The 20,531-nt window shown below is 52.1% G+C and overlaps 2 protein-coding genes across 2 annotated transcripts in view; one reads left to right on the forward strand and one right to left on the reverse strand.

The window, feature by feature from the left end:
* The window catches only part of LOC112930875 (stimulated by retinoic acid gene 6 protein-like), a 69,570-nt gene extending 64,611 nt beyond the window's left edge, over positions 1-4,959 (reverse strand). The window contains exon 1 of the mRNA XM_072727893.1: positions 4,877-4,959. The gene's annotated coding sequence lies outside the window, so the exon portion shown is untranslated. The remainder of the gene's footprint in view (positions 1-4,876) is intronic.
* Positions 1,767-19,460, forward strand: IGFBPL1 (insulin like growth factor binding protein like 1). The gene is made up of 5 exons (XM_026013209.2): positions 1,767-2,261; positions 11,079-11,188; positions 11,859-11,975; positions 14,278-14,436; positions 17,150-19,460. The coding sequence occupies exons 1-4, from the start codon at positions 1,799-1,801 to the stop codon at positions 14,425-14,427; spliced, it is 840 nt and encodes a 279-aa protein (XP_025868994.2). The 5' UTR covers positions 1,767-1,798; the 3' UTR covers positions 14,428-14,436; positions 17,150-19,460.
* Positions 19,461-20,531: the final 1,071 nt, after the last annotated feature.

Here is a 20,531-nt window from a genome sequence, read left to right on the forward strand (position 1 = left end):
TTGAGATTCAAGACTATGGCCCATTTATGATCCCTGGGTGGCTCAGCGGTTTAGTGCCTGCCTTCCGCCCAAGGCGCAATTCTGGAGTCCCGGGATCAAGTCCCGCATCGGGCTCTCTGCATGGAGCCTGCTTCTCTCTCTGCCTATGTCTCTGCCTCTCTCTCTCTCTCTCTGTGTCTCTCATGAATGAATGAATAAATAAAATCTTTTAAAAAAAAAAAAACTATGGAGAAACTTCTCCTCACCTTAGGTCCTCAGACTGGGACAGTCACACCCACTTCAACAGCTGCTGAGTGTGCATGTATCCATCCTAACCGCATTATGAGCTAGTCTCCTATGTGTGCCAACTGTGAGCAGAGGAGGTAGAAATTCACACCATGGCAGCTCACTACCTAGCAGACAGCAGAGGTACCTCAACCCTCTTCCCTGCCAGGAGAACTCATCTTTTCTTTTACCCATAATCTTATGGGGCCCACAGATGTCACCCTCTGTGTTAACTGGCACTCTGGGAACCAGAGTTCACTGGGCTATGGGCTTGCAGGCAGTTTTAAAGGAAATGGACACCAATCCAAAAGGCTTCTCCATCTCTAAGAGTTCAGAAAAGAAAGAAAACTGCACACGGCAAATCAGGATTAAGGGGTGAGCAGGAAAAGCCATCCACACAGCTGAGTCAACAAGCCTCTCCCTCCACCCCACGTCTTCACTTCACCATACATCCAACTCCAGCAATCAGGACTCCCTAGGGTTTACTTTGCCGGTACCCTGCCAGGACGGAGCCAGGGAGAGGATCCACAGCCTGGCTGCCAGCAGGGGCCACGTGAATAAATAACTGACGACATGCTACCGTGTCTTTCCAACATGCACTCCCCACTAACCACGGGTATACTGACACCTGCGCGCCAGGACATTCATCACAGCATTATTTGTAGTAACGAAAGGACTCAAAACTGGCTAAATAATTGCAGTTTTCATGCAATTAAACACTATGCAAAGTTTAAAAGTCTGAGGCTAATCCAAAATAGATCATCAGATCTCATCACAACCAAAGTCACTTTTGACTGTGAAATATATCAGGGTTTTAGTAGCATTCAGGGGAGGAAACCAAATAACGCTGCATTGTTTGTAGAAGCCCCCTTTCCGAGACAGTAAGGGGCGGGGACACTACGGGAACTACTATGGATGGAAAAACCAAGTGCAGAGTAACATGCAGGCCACGCCACCGTGTGTGTGCGGGTGTGGGATCGGAAGGAGGGGCTTCACGGCCGTACGTGCTTTAATGGGCTACGAAATTTCTGCAAACACGCAAGAACCTGATAACGAGTGGCCTCTTGAGGCTGGGCTGGGTCACTGGGTCACAGGGTGCAAGGGAAACTCTTTTCACCATTACGCCCATTCGTAAAAACTCTGACGTTTTAAACCTTACAGGCGCTTTTCAAAAACACGACACTTGAAAACTCCTAAATGCAAACTAAAATTACGAAGCGCATCCTGTTGGGAGCGTCAGTGGACCTGGAGCCCGCACGCCCAGTCCCGGCGCTACGGCGGCGACCTCGGGCGACCTCGGGCGAGCTCCCGCCGCAGGGCCCCGGGCCTAGGGGCGCGGGCTCCGGGCGCCGCTCCGCCGAGCGCACCCGCCGCGCGGGTCCCGGGCCCCGAGGCCGGCGGCGGCGCCCCGCGGCGGGGGCCCGGCCAATCAGCGGCCAATCAGCGGCCGCGAGGCGGGCGGGGGGCGGGGGGCGGCGCGGCGCGCGCCGGGCGCAGCGCGAGCAGAGGCGCCGCGGCCGTCCCGAAGCCGACCATGGCTCGCCGCCGCCCGCTCGGCCCGCTGCTGCTCCCGCTGCTGCTCCCGCTGCTGCTGCCGCCGCTGGCCCGGGGCCTGGGGCTCCGCGCGGCCGGCGGCCGGCTCCCCGCGTGCGGCCCGTGCCGGCCGGAGCGCTGCCCCGCGCCCGCCAGCTGCCCGGCGCCCGGGATCGCGGCGCGCGACGAGTGCGGCTGCTGCGCGCGCTGCCTGGGCGCCGAGGGCGCGAGCTGCGGGGGGCGGGCGGGCGCGCGCTGCGGCCCCGGCCTGGTGTGCGCCAGCCGCGCCGCGGGGGCGGCGCCCGAGGGCACCGGGCTCTGCGTGTGCGCGCAGCGCGGCGCCGTCTGCGGCTCCGACGGCCGCTCCTACCCCAGCATCTGCGCGCTGCGCCTGCGCGCCCGGCACGCGCCCCGCCCGCACCCCGGCCACCTGCACAAGGCGCGCGACGGCCCCTGCGAATTCGGTGAGTCCCGCCTCTGTGCCGCGGTGCTGGGGCAGGAGGAGAAATAGGGACCCCAGCCCCCGCCCCCCGCCCCCCCGGAATGTGGAGCAGAGGATCCCTGCACGCACCGTGATCCGTAGAGCCTCGGTTCTCCCTTCAGAAGCAGTGTTTCCTACCTGGCCAGGTGCTCCAGGAGACTTGGGACAGGAATCCACGTCCTGGCCCCTTCCTTGCCAGGCTCATGGAGATACAAGCCCCTGCGCTGGTCAGAATTTTGGTGAGCCTGCTGTCCCTTTTGGTACTTGCCTGCCGAAAGGCCTGCAGTTAGTGCCGCCTGCCATGGATGCCTCCAGCTGACCGGGGGGGGGGGGGGGGGGGGGGGGGGGGTAGTGTCCTACTGGGTGGAAGTTCCCCGAACTGGCACTGGGCCGCGCAGGGTGGGGTTGATGAATGAAGAGGGAGGGAAGGTGAAGATGCTGGAGGAGGAGGCACTCCAGACAGGGGACTTGGGAATCACGGCCAGAACCCCAGGGTTGGGACCCTGCTAGGAGGACCTGAGGGATCTCCCACCCAGGACAGTTAAGACCTTTGAGGACCTAAGCTCTGAAAAGAGGATGGTGCCATCAGGGCCGGATCTGGATTTTGCAGGTCCAAGGCTCATATGATTTGAAGGGTAAAGGAATGGAAATGTTTTCATTGCTGGGTACCTAGAAACTTAAGGTTTATTAACATCCCAGTAAAGTCATCTATGGGTGCCGTTGTTGCCCAACTCTATATGGAATTTTTAAAACTCAAACAAAAATAGATCGAAAACATCAGTATAGGGATGCCCAGTGAAGCACCCTGATGGCCCACTAGGTTTTGGAGAACTGCCCCCGTCTACACTGCCTGGAGGGGGCAGTGGAGAGTTGGTGAGTGAGCTGGTGGCCAGGAAGTTCCAAGGAGTCTGGTTGGGGGTTCTGGCCTGGGCCTCCAGACCCAAGTCTAGACCTAAATGCCTAAATCAGTGTAATGACTTTAGCTCCAACAGGAAAGCCTTGGGGGTAGGAGTCCACCTTTTCCAGGCCCTGGGTAATTTTTAGTATTATTTCCCACCCCCTAAGCATTCCAGGTACGTGCACTCAAGTACAGGAGACCCAGAGGGTTGTTGGGGATGGGGTGGGAAGGTTCCTATCTCTGGAAACACAAAAACAATGTGCTGCCCATTGAGGGGGCTGCAGCAGCCCCGGAGCACAGGAGAGTCACCGTTGGCTATTCCTGGCCAGGGCTCCCAGGAAAAAGAAGGGAGGAAAGAGCTGGCAGGTGCTTCCCGAGTTGCTGCTGGTTCCCTGAGCGACCTTGGGCTGGTCCCTGACCCTCTCTGGGCCCCGACAGCCCGGTGAAGCCACTGTTGAGGTCCCTTCCACTTTGAACCTTTGTCTCTGCCCCGTGGCATTTAAACAGTCCTGCCTCCTTCCTTCTTCTAGCTCCCATCACTCCTTTTTACAATCTGCTTTCCTTAGCAGTTAATTCACAGGCAGTTCTCTTTGTCTCCAGACAGGCCACACTTTCACTCCACACGCTGGAGACACAAGAAATGCTGACCAAGTCCCCAGAATCTAGCCGGTGCTGATGGTCTCAGATTATTTCTCCCTGGAGTGATATTCTGTTCCTAAGACAGAGCCACCTTGAAGACACGTAGACCAAATCTGCTATTGTGCAGAGGAGACTAAGACCTGGGGTGGGGGTGGGGGCGCAGGGGACACAGCCAGGATGACCAGTAAAGCCTGACGGGCATCCGGGACCCCGACACCCTGTGTAGTGCTCTTTCGGGACAGGACTTGATAGTGTTAAGTCAGGCAGGTGGTGGTTGCCATGGTTACCAGAGTGCGGCCAGATGGCAGATGGAAACCCCATACCCCTAATTCACTGAAAATTACCAAATGACAAGTAAATGTGACAGCCCCTCCACTCTGATCTATGGGCTCTGAGGCCCACCCCGGGCACAGGCCCCGAGAGTAAAGATGTTCAAGGGACTAAAAGGAAGGAAAGTCAGAAACTGCTTTTAATGATCTCGTTAGTGACAGGCATCAGGCCTCCCCAGAATTTAGCTCTCCTTCCCCACCAGCAACGATGTCATCTGCCACAGACTCAGGCACTCTTGTTCCATCTCTTTTCGTCCCGAAATGTGCTTGTGGCCCCTGCCTTCGTGTCCTGGTGAAGCATGAAGGTGTGGATAGGGACCTCTTTCCCAGCCAGTGAAGGGGGCATCTCCTTGTGTGCGTCCCTAAAGCCATCCTTTATTCAGACGACACAGCAGGGGTACTTTTTAACAATGCCCCTAGGGACCCCGGTGGAAGGGAAACAGGCTGAGTCATAGTGGCAGCTGTTCTGCTTCAATATTGTTAATAAAATCACCCCTCCTCGGCGCTCACCTATCGTTCTGCAAGCGAGCACCTGACTTTAATGGAATGAGACCCCCGTAAATATTTATCAGGTTCCGAAAGGTGCGGGAAGTGTTCTTACACATGCCTCTGTGGGGCATTTGGAAACCATTTGCAGGCTTAAATTCTGACCTTTTCCTATGCTCTGAAACTCCCCCTGAACACCTAACAATAAGAGCAATCCTCTGATTAACACATTTAAGGAAGACTCACCCTGTTCGCTTAGATGAGGAATTCTTGACTGTTGAAAATCGCTCTTGCATCTCTTCTTACGCAGTTTTCAGAACACCAGCCCCTGGGCCAGATCTTACTCCTCTTTTCTTTTTTTTAAGGATTTTATTTATTTATTCATCAGAGATACAGAGAGAGAGAGAGAGAGGCAGAGATGTAGGCAGGGGAAGAAGCAGGCTCCATGTAGGGAGCCCGATCCGGGACTGGATCCCAGGACCCCGGGATCACAACCTGAACTGAAGGCGGATGCTCAACCACTGAGCCACCCAGGTGCCCTCACTCCTCTTTAATAGAAAGGAGAACGGAGGCACACAGAAGGGAGTTCCATGGAGCTGCTTGGCTAGCTCCTAGCTGAGGTGGGGCCTCAGCCTGGCTTTGCCCGGCTCTCTTCACACGGAGCCAGGCACGTCTAGCCTACTGGCCTCCTGATCAGGATGGGGCTGCAAATTGGCTACCCTTGAATCTTGAGGGTTTCTGGGTCTGGATCCACCTTCTGCTTTTCCCTCAAGGCTTGTTGCTGGCTCCTCTCTTCAGGGATAGCTTCACGAGGGGAAAATATCCGAGAGGAACCTTGAAGGACTTTTAGAAAATTCTTGGGGAGAGAGGGGAATGGGGAGGTCCTTAGGTGGGTGCAAACCTTGGCTGCTATGGGGGAGGCAGGTACCTAGCGATTGCCAGGGCTGCCATTGCCTTGGCAGGTATGGGGGAGGGGGTGTGCCTGGGGCCGGGGGTGAGGCCCATAGAGGTTTGGGGCCGAGACATTGCCAGCCTTGAGCACCAGGCTGAGGGATGAAGCTTCGTTCTGTACTAAGTTAGTGGTTTTGTTCTGAGCTGTAAAGTGGCATGGTGTCGTTGCTGCTGTCATTACTTTAAAAGGCTGTGTCGTTCCCTGCGTGCTCCCTGGCCATTTGCTGACACGGGGAGGGAACTGGGATCCTGCAGGCAGCAGGTTGCTAGCCGGTTCTGAATGCTAAATCAGATAGGATCAGGGTCCCCGGCCAGTACCCACCAGAGTCCTGGGCCCCCGAAGCTTCACTGAGCTCTTGAGATCCTGAATCTTAGAAAATCCACCTCCGTTGACATTCCAGCTCCACTTAGAAATCGCAGCCTGAGCGAGACGCGTGTTACCAGGTAACCAGGAGAGGCTGCAAGCGCCACTTTGTGAGAGGGACAAAGACGGGGGCCTCGTGCTCAACTGCCTTTCATGCCGAGGGAGGGGGTGTGCGGCATGGGCTGCGGGGAGCCGGATTAAGCTGTTTCTCCTTCCACATCCTAACATGACTATTAGCATAAATTATCAGGGCTGTTCAATGCGTTGATGATTAAACTCTTTGGTTGTGCACTTCTTTGTACAAGCAGATGGGGTCCTGGAGGACGACTTTTGATATTCTTTCTTTCCTCGGCACCATTGACTTGAAAGGAACCTCAGAGGCTTTTGGGAAGATCTTTCATTCTAGCCTTCAAGGACAGATCTAGTTGACAGTGTGGGGGGGACAGATCACCACACACTAGAAAAATACTGTCGACCCCTCTCACTCGTATAGACCCACATGGTTAATAATTCAGTCACATCCATCCTCTCCCTTTACCCCAGAGCAGACTCGAGTAGCAGTGACTGTCTTCATTTGCAGACAAGGAGGAAATGGTTGATGACTTGCCCAAGCTGCCATGGTTGGCACCGGGACCCTGGGGCATTTGAGTTTCCCTCTATGCATGCCCAGCGCTACCTCTGTAGGTGCACATGTGGGTGACTATTCTATTACCTGATGGGTGGATCTGTGCCATCCCAGCTTTTCTAGAGCTGTTGCTGGCATGGACAGAAGGAAGCAAGTATTTAGCCAGAAAGAGCTAGAGATACAAAGCTGGCACATTCACAGACTGGGCCCACCAGGCACCATCCTTCCTCCTGAAATCCACATCACTTTCGTCAAACGCAGGTAGAAAGGAAAGCGCTGGCTCTTCCAGGAGTGTGGCAGCCCTGGCAATCACTAGGTGAGAGGCTGTGCCCCAGGCTGGCCAGAAAGAAGGCTGTGGGCATGGGGTCTGGAACCTCTGGGCAAGGGCCCACCCAGAGGCCTGCTCTCCCGGAGGCCAGGAGGCGGTCTGGAGGAGGAGATTCCCCATGGGGCAGCACAGCCTGCCGTGTCCAGTTGCCTTTTATGGTTTGCAAGGGTTCTTAGAGCTCTTCCTCCCTAGGGGGAGGGAAGGAGAGGAGAGAGGAAGGAGAGTAGACACCACAGAAGAAATTGAGACCAAGTCACAGCATTGCAGGTGTAGCAGAGGCAGGATTTGAACCTAGGTCTACTCTGCCTGTAGGAGTCATGATGTTGGGAGCACCCCAGCACCACACTCGAATGAGCCCTTGGCGACAGCAGGATTGGGAATGTCCTGCTAGTGTAAAAGACACATCACCCATTTAATAGTGTCTTCACAAGAGCTGTTCCCTGGGGTGGTTTGGAGGGATTTTCCCCCTTCCACCACCACCACCACCACCACCATGCAGAAGAGAGTAAACAGAGCAGGCCTGGGACTTATCCTTACCTTAGAAAGGCCTCTGGTCAGGTTGACAATGGCTGGTGTCTGGGAACTTGGATTTCAAGAAGGTTCCTGCCATTTTCACACTGATGCCTAAACCGTACAAACAACCCGCTTTATGCTGCACGCCTGCTCTTCTTCTGGGACCCTGGAATTTTGGTCAAGCAGAGGGTGCCCAGGTGACCTGCCCCCAACAAAATTCCCGGGCATGGAGTCTCTAGGGAGCCTCCCTGGCAGATGGCATTTCACACGTGCTGTCACCATTCACTATCGGGGGATTAGTTGTGTCCTGTGTGATCCACCAGGAGAGGCTCCGGGAAGCTCATGCCTGGTTTTCCCTCTTGACCCTGTGAGCTCCTTTTCCCTTTGCTGTTTGCTTTGTCTCCTTTCGCTGTAACAAATTATAGCCGTGTGTAAAACTGCTGAGGCCTGTAAGTCGTCCTAGCAAATCACTGAACCTGGGGATTGTCTTAGGGATCCTCAATGCAGTCCCTAAGGAGCTCTTTCATATTCTGGAATGGAGTCCATACAGACCACATATGTTTCACTTTAAAACTCAGTGGAGAGTTGATGGGATCAGGGTGCCTGGGTTTGAGTCCCTGTTCCTCCAGGCCCTTCACCTTGCTGAGCCTTGGTTTATCTCATCTGTAGAATGGGGATAGAAGCACCTGCTTAGAAGAGTAGGTTTAAGGATAAAAGGAGTAGTGTACAGGTAAGTGTCATCCAAGTAGAGGACAAGACTCTGTGGGGCAAAGCTCAGAACCAGAGCCCTGGGCTCAAAGTCTCACCCAACCATTTAAGCCTGGGTAGCCCTCGCTAGCTCCACAGCTGATGAAATTTCTGCAAAGATGGAGTGAGTTAATCCCTGGGAGCAGACTAGAGTGCCTAGCACACAGCAAGCTCTCTGAGTTAGGTGGTGGCATTATTACCATTATTACTATGATGATGGTGGTGGCTGATTATGAGAAGCTATGATGGATAAAAATATTTTAAATTAAAAATCAGATAGGTTAATATTAAAACCAGATTCCTGTGACAAAGAGCAACATGAGGGAATTTTTTGCAGTAACTGGACTCTTCTAAATCTTGGTTGTGGTGGTGGTTACACGACCGTAGGCATTTGTCAAAACTCGAGAGTTGCACTCCACAAGGAATAAATGTGCTGTATGTAAATTTTAAAATCAATAAAAATGTGAACCTTACTTTATCATCAAAAGCCGGGGGCTCTTTTGTCAAGGAAGTGATATTTTCTGCCACAAGATCAGTAGCAAAGACACTGTTTCCACGACAGTCTTCAAAAGAGGGAGAGGGAAAATTTGAGGCACGAGAACATCGAAATGTGATTTACTGGTTTATTCGTTTAGGCCTGAGAGAGATTGATGAAATCTCATTTAAAATTTATGACTTTACATGAATGAAAGTAAAACATGTTGATTGAGTGTCCCTTTGGAATCCATTGAGGGCTTTGGAATAAGATAGGGTTCTGATTGTTCCCCCAGCGAGCTATTTGAGGAGTGTTGGGCTCCAGGGGAGGGGATGTTGGTGGGAGGGTGCGGATAAATTAGACTCTCTTTGTCATGTTGCAGATGGGGCCCCTGCTGGAGAGGAGGGGTGTTGTGGTTCTTTGTGGCAGTTTGCAGGTGGCTGAGATGCTTCTGACAATGTTAGAAGCCTAGGGCCTTGGTTCAACAAGGGCACTTTGGCTGCACTCAGCGTTGTGGGTAGAGCCATGGTGCTTGGAAAGCAATCAAATGGGCACAACTGAGGAAGCTGGCTGATGAGGCTGAGGGAGGAGAAAGCAGTGGGGGAGGGGGGAGGGATGTTAGTGTCTGTATTCCATAGAGGCCCATGGGGCACCCAGGAAGCTATAGGGCTCCAGTGAAGCAGCCCTACGATCAACATGTGGGATTTACAAGCAGGTGAGTTTTAGCTCCAGGTGAAGACAAACTTTCTTACCAGCAGGGCTCTCCTAGGATGGAAAGGCCTGGCTCTATAGGTAGTGAGCTCTCTGTCACTGGAGGCATGCAAGTGGATGGTAAACTGAACACATCATAGATGGTTAGGCACAGGATCTTGGGGGAGTTGGGGCCCTCCGGTTTGAAACTCTGGTTCTAAGACAATTTTCCGGAGGTTTTTTTTTGTTTGTTTGTTTGGTTTTTTTTTTGTACCAGCTTGACAAGTCTGTGTGCAGGGGCCAGACCAATCTTATTTCTGTGCCCTTTCACTTCTGGCCCTCCCCCTGCTCCTGCGGCCTTCTCCCTCCCTCCCCTGGCTCTCCTTTTTTATTGCAGCTGCACCCAGACAGGCAAGGGCCCCGTCCCTCTCCAGGAGAACACATGAGTCACAAGGCAAAGCCCCGGGAGCATAAACCCTGCAGTTTGTTTGCTCCTTCTTTGCCATGTGTTTCTTCATCTAGTCATCTGTTTACCAGACCTGCTCCTGATGCCCACTTATACGTCCTGGTAACTTAAACCACTACTCTCACACTCATCCCAGGGTAAGATCAGCTCAACAGCCCTGCGAGCAGGGGGTATGATCCCCATCTTACCGATGCCGAGCAGGGAGCATTGTCCTCACCAGGCCTCCGCACTGCATCTTGTCCTAGACGCTGCTGTGCCGGATGCAGGGGTGAGTCCCGCTGCTGTCAAGGCCAGGGGAGGCCAGGGGAAGCACCTGGACTGCCTGCCGGCTGTCATCCAGCAGGTCAGAGGGGTACAGACACCCTGGTCCTGGATTCAGACACACACCCTCCAGGTCCTGCGGGATGGGGAGCTGTCCCCTATGGACTTGGGGGGTCATGCATGCCAAGCAGAGGGGAGGCAGGCAGTGCGGGCAGGTCCGTCGAGGGCCTGGGTGCAGGGCCTGGAAGCTGAGGTGGCCGGACTTGATTCTTTTAGCGCCATTGCGAGCAGAGCACGTGGAGGGCACTGAGAGGAGGGCAGTGTGGAGTGCCAGCTAAGTACTTCCGACTCGGATACCCCATGGTCTCGGGCCCAGCCAGCCAGCACCGCCCCCCCTTTTCTGTAATGTTCTGGCAGCCTAGAGTGGCACTGCCTGGGTAGGGTGGTCCCAGGAGGTCGCCCCTCTCGGGGTGTCCTCAGACCCTGTGCAGGGGCTTCGGTGCCTGAGCTCTGCCCCAGGAGGCCAGGAGGCTGTGGGGAGGGGAGGCCCGTGGAGTCTGGAGTCTGTGATATGCAAACGAGCGTCTGGAAGGGCCCGCAGGGGGTCTCAGCTCGGGAGTGCAGCTGTTCCGCGGCCTAGTCTTTGAACCGCCCTCCACGTGCAAGGAGAAAAGCCCATCTGTCAGAAGGCTTGGCGTTGGTGAGGTGACACCAGCCCCTCCGTGAGCAGATGGCAGCCGGGGTCCCGGAAGGGGCCCTGGGCACGGGGGTGACGAGCCCCAAGCTCTGCCGCCGACGTGGTGGCGGATTTGGGAGGTCGCCTTTCCTCTCCAGATCCCTGTGTTGCTGTTGGTAGAACAAAGGCGATGGGCGAGGAAGCACGTAGGCGGCCCCCCAGGTCTGAGGGAACCGGGGTTGGCCTGCGAGCCAGCTCTTTGTGGCAGCTCCTTGCTGCCGCTCCCCTCACGCGGGGCTGCGGGCAGGATAAAGGTCGTGACCCCTTGTCATCCCTTGTCTTCTTCCTCCAGCTCCTGTGGTCATCATTCCACCCCGGAGTGTTCACAACGTCACCGGGGCACAGGTGTACCTGTCCTGTGAGGTGAGGGCTGTGCCCACCCCTGTCATCATGTGGAGGAAGGTATTTATGTCCAAGAATTCTGTGTGTGTGTGTGTGTGTGTGTGTGAGAGAGAGAGAGAGAGAGAGAGAAAGAGAGAGAGAGAGATCCGTGTGCTTGTATGTCTGTATCTGTGGAACGGATGGTTTAAAAAAAGATACCGCACGTGTCACTCTTCTACCTCCAAGTGTATATGCCTCAGAACTTTTACCCCGGAGCTCTCCCCAGAGAGGGGGACTAGCCAGCTTTTCCTTGTGCCATTTGCTCCCTCGGCCCCTCAGCTGTCCAGAAAGTTCGCCGTTTATCTAGCCTAGATGCACTGGAATGAAGTTAGAGCCTACTTCACGGGGTCTGGGTTTTAGAAAGACTCTCCAAATCCTATTCCAAAACTAGATCTTCCTGCAGATCAATTTGTGAGAGGCTGGCGTGGGTCATAGCGTAGCTTGTGCACCCAGCTCAACAGCCCCGGAAGGGTCACGAAACTCTGAACCACTTCTGTGGGATAACGGTGGTGTCGGCATCGTTACTGTCCAGCAGGGGGTGCTGTCTGCACAGACACTTAGGTTTATAAAGCCACTGACGTATTTTTACTGGGAATAAGAGGTGCTAGGATATGGCCTTTGAGTCAGTCGGAAGATGATGACAGTAAGGATGCTTTTTCTAAACCACCCATGGTTTTTCTGTCCTCTGCAGGTCACACAGTCTCCTGAGGGTACCCGGGTGCTGGAGGACCTGCCTGGGGACCACGTCAATATAGCCGTGCAGGTGCGAGGGGGCCCTTCTGACCATGAGGCCACAGCCTGGATTTTGGTGAGTATCTCATTTGTTTAGGATTATTGGCTATTATTGACTGGCCCTTATAAAGTACTGCTTATATTTCTATAGCACATTACACATTTCAAAGCTGTTTTTTTTTTTAAGATTTTTATCCATTTATTCATGAGAGACACAGAAACATAGGCAGAGAGATAGCAGGGAGCCGGTTGTGGAACCCGATCCCAAGACCCCAGGATCATGACCTGAGCCAAAGGCAGATGCTCAACCGCTGAGCCACCCAGGCGTCCCCTCAGAGCTGTTCTTATCATTTTCTCGTTGGACCCTGCAATAACTATGAGGGAAGTTTAACCCCTGAGAACATAAGTGACCTTCAGTGGTGTTCAGAATTATGGCCCCGGAAAGCTATCCACATCCCAGTCCCCAGAATCTGAGGATCTGTTATATGCAAGAGGGGCTTAAGGTTGCAGATGGAATTAAGGGTGTTCATGACCCAACTTTAATAAGGGAATTATCCTGGATGATCTGGGTGGGCCCAGGATAATTACAAGAGCCCTTTAAATGCTGAAGAGGGGGACGCCTGGGCGGCTCAGTGGTTGAACGTCTGCCTTTGGCTTAGGGCGTGATCCCAGAATGCTGGGATTGAGTCCCACATCAGGCTCCCAGCATGGAGGCTGCTTCTCCCTCTGCCTATGTCTCTGCCTCTGTGTGTCTCTCGTGAATAAATAAATAAAATCGTAAAAAATAATAATAAAAAAATAAATGCTGAAGAGGGAGGCAGGAGGGAAGGAGCCAGAGTGATGCCAGCATAGGGGAGATATGAGCCACCATCTCCTGCTTCAGAGATGGAAGAGGAGAGCCATAAGCCAAGGAATGCCGCCAACCTCTAGGATGGGAAAGGCAAGAAATGGATTTTCCCCTAGGACCCCTTAGAAGAAGGCAGCTCTGGTGATACCTTCTATCCTCAAGAACTAAATATAGGGGCGCCTGGCTGGCTCAGTTGGTGGAGTGTGTGACTCTCCATCTCTTGGGGTTGCGAGCTCAAGCCTCACATTGAGCAAAGAGATTGCTTAAAAATAAAATCTTTAGGGGCGCCTGGGTGGTTCAGTGGGTTGAGCATCTGCCTTTGGTTCAGGTCACGATCCCAAGGTCCTGCTTAGCAGGGAATCTGCCTCTCCTTCTCCCCTCCCCACCGCTTATGTGTGCTCTCTCTAATAAATGAATAAAATCTTAAAAAAAATAATATCTGTAATAAGATTTTTTTAAAAAAGAACTAAATATAATAAATTTGTGTTGTTTTAAGCCATGAAGTATGTGGTGATTAGTTACAGCAGCCACAGGAGGCTAATAACACTCGCCCAAGACCATGTGGCCGATAAAGAGGGAAGTCAGCACACTGGTGCCCCACCCCCACCCCCACCCCCGCTGGGCTCTCCTATGCCACTTGCAAGCAGTTTCGCTAAGTCACAGGAACACACTGTATTTGAAAGAGTGAGGGAGTGACGGGACAGGGATGGGTGTAGGGCTAGTCACTCTACCCTTGAGCTTCAGGTTCACAATTGTACGAGGAGGGCTTTGGACTACAGACGATCCAGGGGCCCTGTGACCCAGTAGTCTGTGACTTACCTGCCAATCTCCTGCAATATCAGGATGATGATGCCCCCCTTCCCCCACTATAAGCATGAGTTCAAAACGAAGTGCTGTGCGTAACGCCTGCCCAGTCTGCAGAGTGGCCCGTGGTGGACAGAGGTGGTTCTACCAAGAGAAAGCAAGAGAGTAGAGAGCCAGTGTGGGCCTGCTCTTCCGGGGCGCAAGGACAGGCTGCTCTCGGACAGTGCCCACCTCATTTCACTCCCATCTCTGCAATGTTTGGTGACTCCTCCACCTGGCCCAGACACTCAGAGTGCCGTCGTGCCCATGGCTTTTTCAAATCAAGCACATTCCCGTTTATCACACGAACGGGTAGAGGAAAATGTTATCCCTCTTGTTATTTTGTAAGTCTGTCTCCACTGAAAGCACTTACGAGTCATTCTTTGGTCAGTAGAGTTTTCTTTTAACTTGCTATATTTTCCTTGTGATGTATACCTATCACCTTCAATAAAAGGGCCGGGTAGCCCACAGTTAAAGGTGGGAATGCAAAGGAACCATTAAAATGAGAGCCCCAAGAGAGAAGGTACAGAGAATAAAATTTAACTCTTTAGGGTTAGGGTTAGGGTTACCTAAGACAAGAAGAGGAATAGCGAGCTCAAGCTGATTTTGAAAAATCAGTGTTCAGACATATCATTAGGAACTAAATAAGCCATATGTAACTACAGAAACGTGCCTGTTTTGTTTCTAGATCAACCCACTGAGAAAGGAAGACGAGGGTGTGTACCTGTGCCATTCAGCCAACGCGGTTGGGGAGGCCGAGACCCAGGGCACGGTGACAGTTATAGATCTGAGTAAATACAACGCGCCCCGCCTCCCAGCTCCAGACGACCGCATGTGATGGAGTAATGTACGTGGTCTAAGTCATTTCTGGTATTTATACACCTGTCTCACAAGAGATCGAGGTGGCGTACAGTAACGAGGCGCCTGGGTGGCTCAGAGGTTGAGCATCCGCCTTCAGCTCAGGGCGTGACCCCTGGGTCCTAGGATCGAGTTCCGCATCGGGCTCCTGCAGGGAGCCTGCTTCTCCCTCTGCCTGTGTCTCTGCCTCTCTCTCTGTGTCTCTCATGAATACACTTTTTAAAAATAATAAACTCTTTTATAAAATAAGATGTATAATAACAAAGAGGAAAACATACATAAATCAAGGAAACCAGAGGAATACCAAACGGAAGTAGGAACATATTGCAATTAGCAGATAGACTCTAGTTCAACACACCTACCACCCTGGGCTTCTCACACAGTGTGCAAACTCAAGAGCTGTGAACTCTGTGGGTGTCCATAGGTGGGGAAGACCAGGGTTGTTTTTTTTTTCCTGTTTCTGAAGCAGAAGAGAATATTTCCTTCAAGTCCTGCACAGAGAGCAGTGTGACGACGTGCCCACAGCGGAGACAGTCTGAGCGTCATTTGTCTGTCCCCAGGTTCTTGCTGGCGGGCAGCTCTGCTGTCTCCAGGCCGTACCTCCCTGTCCTCAACACCGAACGTGCTCAGCAGCGTGTCCAGGAAAATCTGCATCTCCCCTGGCCCCAGGGCTCTCAGTCCTTATTGCGCCCCCGGGTGAGAGCTGGGGTTGCATCTGTCCCCTGCCGACAGGTGGGCCATGAACCTAGGAAATCAGCCCCTTAATTAGCCGGCTTTTGCTGCATAACAACCCCAGAGCCCGCTGGTGCACAGCCACCAACGTGTATGTCTTGCTCACGTTCCTTGTCATGGCTGCCACGTGGCTGGCTGTGGCTCTGCGCCATGTGTCTTGTCATCCTGGCACCCAGCTGGAGGAGCGGCCCCAGCGTGGACTATGTCCATTCTTGTGGCGGAGGGAGTGTGCAAGACACTGAGCCAGGTACACAATCTCAGATTGTGAGATTCTGCTCAGGGCAGCCTGGGTGGCTCAGTGGTTTAGAGCCACCTTCAGCCCAGGGCATGATCCTGGAGACCCGCGATCGAGTCCCACATCGGGCTCCCTGCGAGGAGCCTGCTTCTCCCTCTGCCTGTGTCTCTGCCTCTCTCTCTCTCTCTTTCTCTTTCTCTCTCTCTGTCTCTGTCTCTGTCTCTCATGAATAAATAAAATTTTTTAAAAATTAAAAAATAAATAAATAAAGATTCTGCTCGGATGTGGCGTATGTCACGTCTGCTTACGTCCCGCCACGCCCAGCATCAGTGGGGTAGAGGACCCTGCTCCTGTCACTGGAGCCCCGGGGCCAGGCACGCAGGACTTTGCTGTGCTTGCATCCATATTCTTTCATATTTAGCCACTGTCGGTGTGTACCTTCTGTGCACAAGGCCGTACATCGAGTCTGCAGGGATGCACAGAAAAGCAAAACAGTGAACGTCACTAAGATACAAGAAGTGCAGTGTTAAGGAAGCGAGGGGTGTGCACGAGTTTGAGGCGAGAGAATCGGCTTAGAACCGGGTAGAACAAAATCACAAGGGGATCCCTGGGTGGCTCAGTGGTTTAACACCTGCCTTCGGCCCAGGGTATAATCCTGGAGTTCCAGGATCGAGTCCCGCATCGGGCTCCCTGCATGGAGCCTGCTTCTCCCTCTGCCCGTGTCTCTGCCTCTCTCTCTCTCTCTCTCTCTCATGAATAAGTAAAATCTTAAAAAAAAAAAAAGAACCTGGGAGAGCAGGGGTGAGTGGCACCAAGGAAGTGGTGTGGATGAGGTAGTTAGAGCTGCTGGAAACGAGAGGGAAATAGAAGGTGGGAAATCGTCAAGTAGGAATTCAGGCAGGAGATGGTTCTTTGTTTTCTATGGATGCGTATTGTTATATGTTATCATGTTGCATATCAGGACTTTGGTCCTGCACACTTGTATGCATATATATGTGTGTACATCTGTGTGTGTGCCTCTCTATATATTTCATGTTTTAAATATATATACAATTTTTGGGATCCCTGGGTGGTGCAGCGCTTTAGCGCCTGCCTTTGGCCCAGGGCGCGATCCTGGAGACCCGGGATCGAATCCCATTCGGGCTCCCGGTTCATGGAGCCTGCTTCTCCCTCTGCCTATGTCTCTGCCTCTCTCTCTCTCTCTGTGTGTGTGTGACTATCATAAATAAAAATTTAAAAAAATAAAAAAGTAAAAAATATATATACAATTTTTTAATGTATATATTTTTCAAAAACACACACACACCATGGTACCAGGCTATGAATGTAGTCTATTACAGATGAGTTTTCAAAAGGGAGCTACAAAGCACTATGGAACTTTAAGACCATCGCCACGCAGTTCTTCATTTTCCCCTGCAACATGCAGTATTTGCCAGCTCTTGTTTGCATACCTCCAGTAATGTGGAGCTCACTACCACTGACATCCATCTTTGGATTTTCCAGTAGTTGAAAGTTCTTCTTCGTGTTCAGCTGCATCCTGCCTCCCTGCAATGTCCACCCAGTGGTCCCACGTGCACTTTTGCATGCCCCCAGTGCCCCTCTGGTCCTCACCAGCACTACCCCTTGCCAGGATGATTTAGAGTTCAGGATCATTTCCCCCATTTTCCATTTACCACGTAGTTGATTATGACAAAGCAGCTTCTTTCATCTCATGCTTTTCTCTCTTTCCTTCCAGGGTCTTAGAAACATTGATGACAGGATGTTGGAAAAGTCGTCATGGATCGTTTTCTTTGTGAAGATTTGGAGAAACCTGTGTTTGTAGATGACCCCTTTTATATGTTTTTACAAACTAGATGCCAACTAGATTCGTATGCAGATGTAGTTTTTAGCAGGACAGGCATTGGGAAACCAGACTGCATGTGGCTTTTTTATACTTTTGAAACGAATTGCTCTGTGAGAATTCTTTTGTAACTAATCCCTCCCAGGGAAGGTCACCTGGTGGTGTATTCGTAATTCTAAAGGGCTGGAACCAGGCCTGTGTCATCCATGAGTCTTTACTTCATTTGTCTGTGACTGATTAGCGTGAGTTGTAGGAGGAGGGGGTAGGGTAGTGTCCTCTGCCTTTCTCTGACATGCTGTGTGGCCTGGACAGGCCCTTCCCCTCTCTGGGCCTTTTCTTCTTCACCTGGGAACCTGGTGTTTGGACTAAATGTTCCTGGGTCCCTTCGAGCCGTGTCATTCTAGTGAAATGGTCCTGTGGAAAAATACGAGAGACAGAGTCTTCGCATTCCTTTTATGTGGCAGTCCCTCAAAAAACAGCTGCAAGGCTGTGGAGCTGGCCTCGGCGCTCCCTTTCCTGCCATTTCCCGCCTTAAAGAGATGAAGCCCTGGGTAGGATACGTTCCCTAACTCGGGAGCCCCTTGGCTGGATGTTTGGGGACCAAGATGTCCCCTTGTCCACAAGCCCAGCACTTTCTAACCAGGTGGCAGTGGCTTCTGGACATCAAGCGGAGGAAAGGGGGTCAGATGCTTCTTTCTCTGGGATTAGAGTGTAACAAAATAATTTTACTTGGAGATGTTTTCACCTTACCTAGGAATAAGGCGGGCTGGCTTGCTTTCTTACTTTTCCTTTCTTTTCTTTTCCTTTCTTTTCTTTCTTTCTTTTTTTAATGGGAAGAGTATTTAATATCTGGGTGAAAAAATAGATCCCTTAGGTGATCAAAATTTTTTTAAGTCAGGACTGGGATCTCCCTTGTGTCTAGTCCTTCAAGCTCCTGAGCGCTTCTCTGTCTGTGGTCCCTCCATCTCCAGGAAGGCAGGCAGGGCTGCGCCCCCTCTTTGCAGATGAAGGAACTAGGCTCAGAGAGGGAGGTACCGACCTAAGGACTGAAGGCCTCCAAGAAGGACCAGAACTCAGGGCACTTGGCCCTCCTGGGCCCCCTCCCCTGCCATGGTGCTGCTTCTCAGGCAATCTCATAGCTACATGATGGAAGGTTCTGGAGGGTTCCAGGGATTCTTAGCACTGTCCCACTCAGCTTTTATAGCACACTCCCATGCCACTCCCGCTGGGCATTATATTCTGGAATCCTTTTTGGAATTAAGTTTTCTGCCTTTGAGCCTGGCCATTCCATCTCTGAAACACTGGGGTGGCATCACCCTGATGTACAACATGGCAGGAGCATGGCCTGGGAATCCAGAAACATGAGCTCCATTTGGGAATTCATCCCTGGCTTGCTGCCCAACTGCAAGCAAGTCCCCTTCACCTTCTGGACCCAGGTTTCCTCATTTCAATAAGAAGGAAATGACACTAGATGGGTGGTTTGCAAACTTTAAAACATCAGAACCCCTTTCTTTGAATAAGATCAGAGCTGAAACAGATTAACTGGAAGCTGTGCATGTCTGTTGGAGGTCGGGGCTGCAGGGGAACCCGCTCACATCCTCCCTACTCTGCACCCCCTCCTCTCTCCCCACCCCACCTTGGGGGTTTCTTATCCAAGGTCTGCAGCTAAGTCTTCTGTGATTTGAATAGTGAGAAGAATTGGTAAGGCACTTAGCGAAACTGTCAGGAGAAGTAGGGATGCTTTGGCCCTGGAGAAGGTACTAGAACAATCGCACATCTGCTGATAAATGCATTCAGCGAGATCGCTTGACTCCCCTCCCATTTGCCCAGTCACAGTTGGAGAGCTGGGTCTAGATGCCAAGAGCAGGGGGGCAGACGGAACGCTTGGTTGGCAGAGCTAAACATCAAAACCGCAGGAGGCTGGGTGAATGTTGTAATGATGTGCAAAATAATAGTGATCATCTCGCACTCTCTGAAATTTTCACCAAAACCAAAAAGATTAACAGGATTGTTCCAACCTAATGACTTTTCAACTAGGAGAGTCCAGAGACATTCCCCGCTCCGTCCCCAAGGCCGAGAGGACTATGCGATGGCTGTTGCCCTTCAGAAACATGATGCCCCCAGAGCCTGTGTCTTCTGCTCTGTTTTTATAAATGGTATGATGTCACATGACCCCTGCACCTAAAAATAAATGTTTTTAAGGACAGTCTTGGTGGTCTCTTTGTTCTTAGAATACTGCTGTGGGTGGGAGCAGGTCCCTCAGATACGTCTCCAACACCCCTGACACCCCTTGCCCTTTTCTTGCCCACATCAGCTACTTTGATCCGAATCCTCCTCTCCCCTCACACCTGGGCGGCCTTGCTCACAGTGTTTAACTAGTGCTAATTGCCTCCTGCCGGCCTGATCCTTCTAACTCCCTCAGAACTTGTATCTCCCACTGAATACTCATCCAAGTATTTCAGTCACTCAGAGACCTGTGCCCTCTGTCATCTCCCACATGCACACAGGGTGGTGTTTTCGAGAGGCCAGAAAGATGCAGACACTGGCAATATGAAGGTGAGTGGCGGGACGCCTGAGTGGCTCAGTGACTGAGCATCTGCCTTTGGCTCAGAGAGTGATACCGGAGTCCTGGGATCGAGTCCCACATCAGGCTCCCGGCATGGAGCCTGCTTCTCCCACTGCCTAGGTCTCTGCCTCTCTCTCTGTCTCTGTGTGTGTTTCTCACGAATAAATAAATAAAATGTTAAAAAAAAAAAAAAAGGTGGGTGGGACCTGGGCCCTCAGATGAGACTCAAGTGGGGAGGGGTGGGATGAGGTTACAGTCCTGCCAGGCAACACAAGGTGTCTGCTTTGTGATCAGCTCAGGGGGAAGTCAGAGAAGACTTCCTGGAAGAGGAGGCATCTGAGCTGGGGATTGGAGTAGGTATGGGGAACTCTGAGCTAGGGAAAGAGCATGTGAAAGGAGCAGGGGTGGAGAAGTGAAGGGTAGCTTGTGAAGGGGAGTAGTGACCTGTGGTAGATGCCTGGAGCTGTAGTGGCAGGTGGGGGACAGTGGTTTTCGGCCACACCCCTCACTGCCATCCAAGGAGGTTGGACCTGAAGCTGCAGGAGGTCGGCAGCCTGAATCTCAGTCTCCTATTGCTAAATGAGTTATAACTGGGCTTAAGGGAGATCATTCGAAAGACAATGTTCAATCCCAAATGTACCCACTTCCCACCTTATACAAAACGCCTGATTTTTAGTCAAAATGGATTTTTTTTTCCTTCGGATTTTATGG

This window comes from Vulpes vulpes, chromosome 12 (assembly GCF_048418805.1).
Source record: "Vulpes vulpes isolate BD-2025 chromosome 12, VulVul3, whole genome shotgun sequence".
Taxonomy (NCBI): Eukaryota; Metazoa; Chordata; class Mammalia; order Carnivora; family Canidae; genus Vulpes; species Vulpes vulpes.

What these genes read in the sequence shown, in the direction of transcription:
- IGFBPL1 (XM_026013209.2), top strand. Translation starts at nt 1,799, where the DNA reads ATGGCTCGCCGCCGCCCGCTCGGCCCGCTGCTGCTCCCGCTGCTGCTC. An exon ending in CTGTCATCATGTGGAGGAAG is followed by an intron (nt 11,189 to 11,858) that starts GTATTTATGTCC and finishes TGTCCTCTGCAG; the next exon opens with GTCACACAGTCTCCTGAGGG. An exon ending in AGGCCACAGCCTGGATTTTG is followed by an intron (nt 11,976 to 14,277) that starts GTGAGTATCTCA and finishes TTTTGTTTCTAG; the next exon opens with ATCAACCCACTGAGAAAGGA.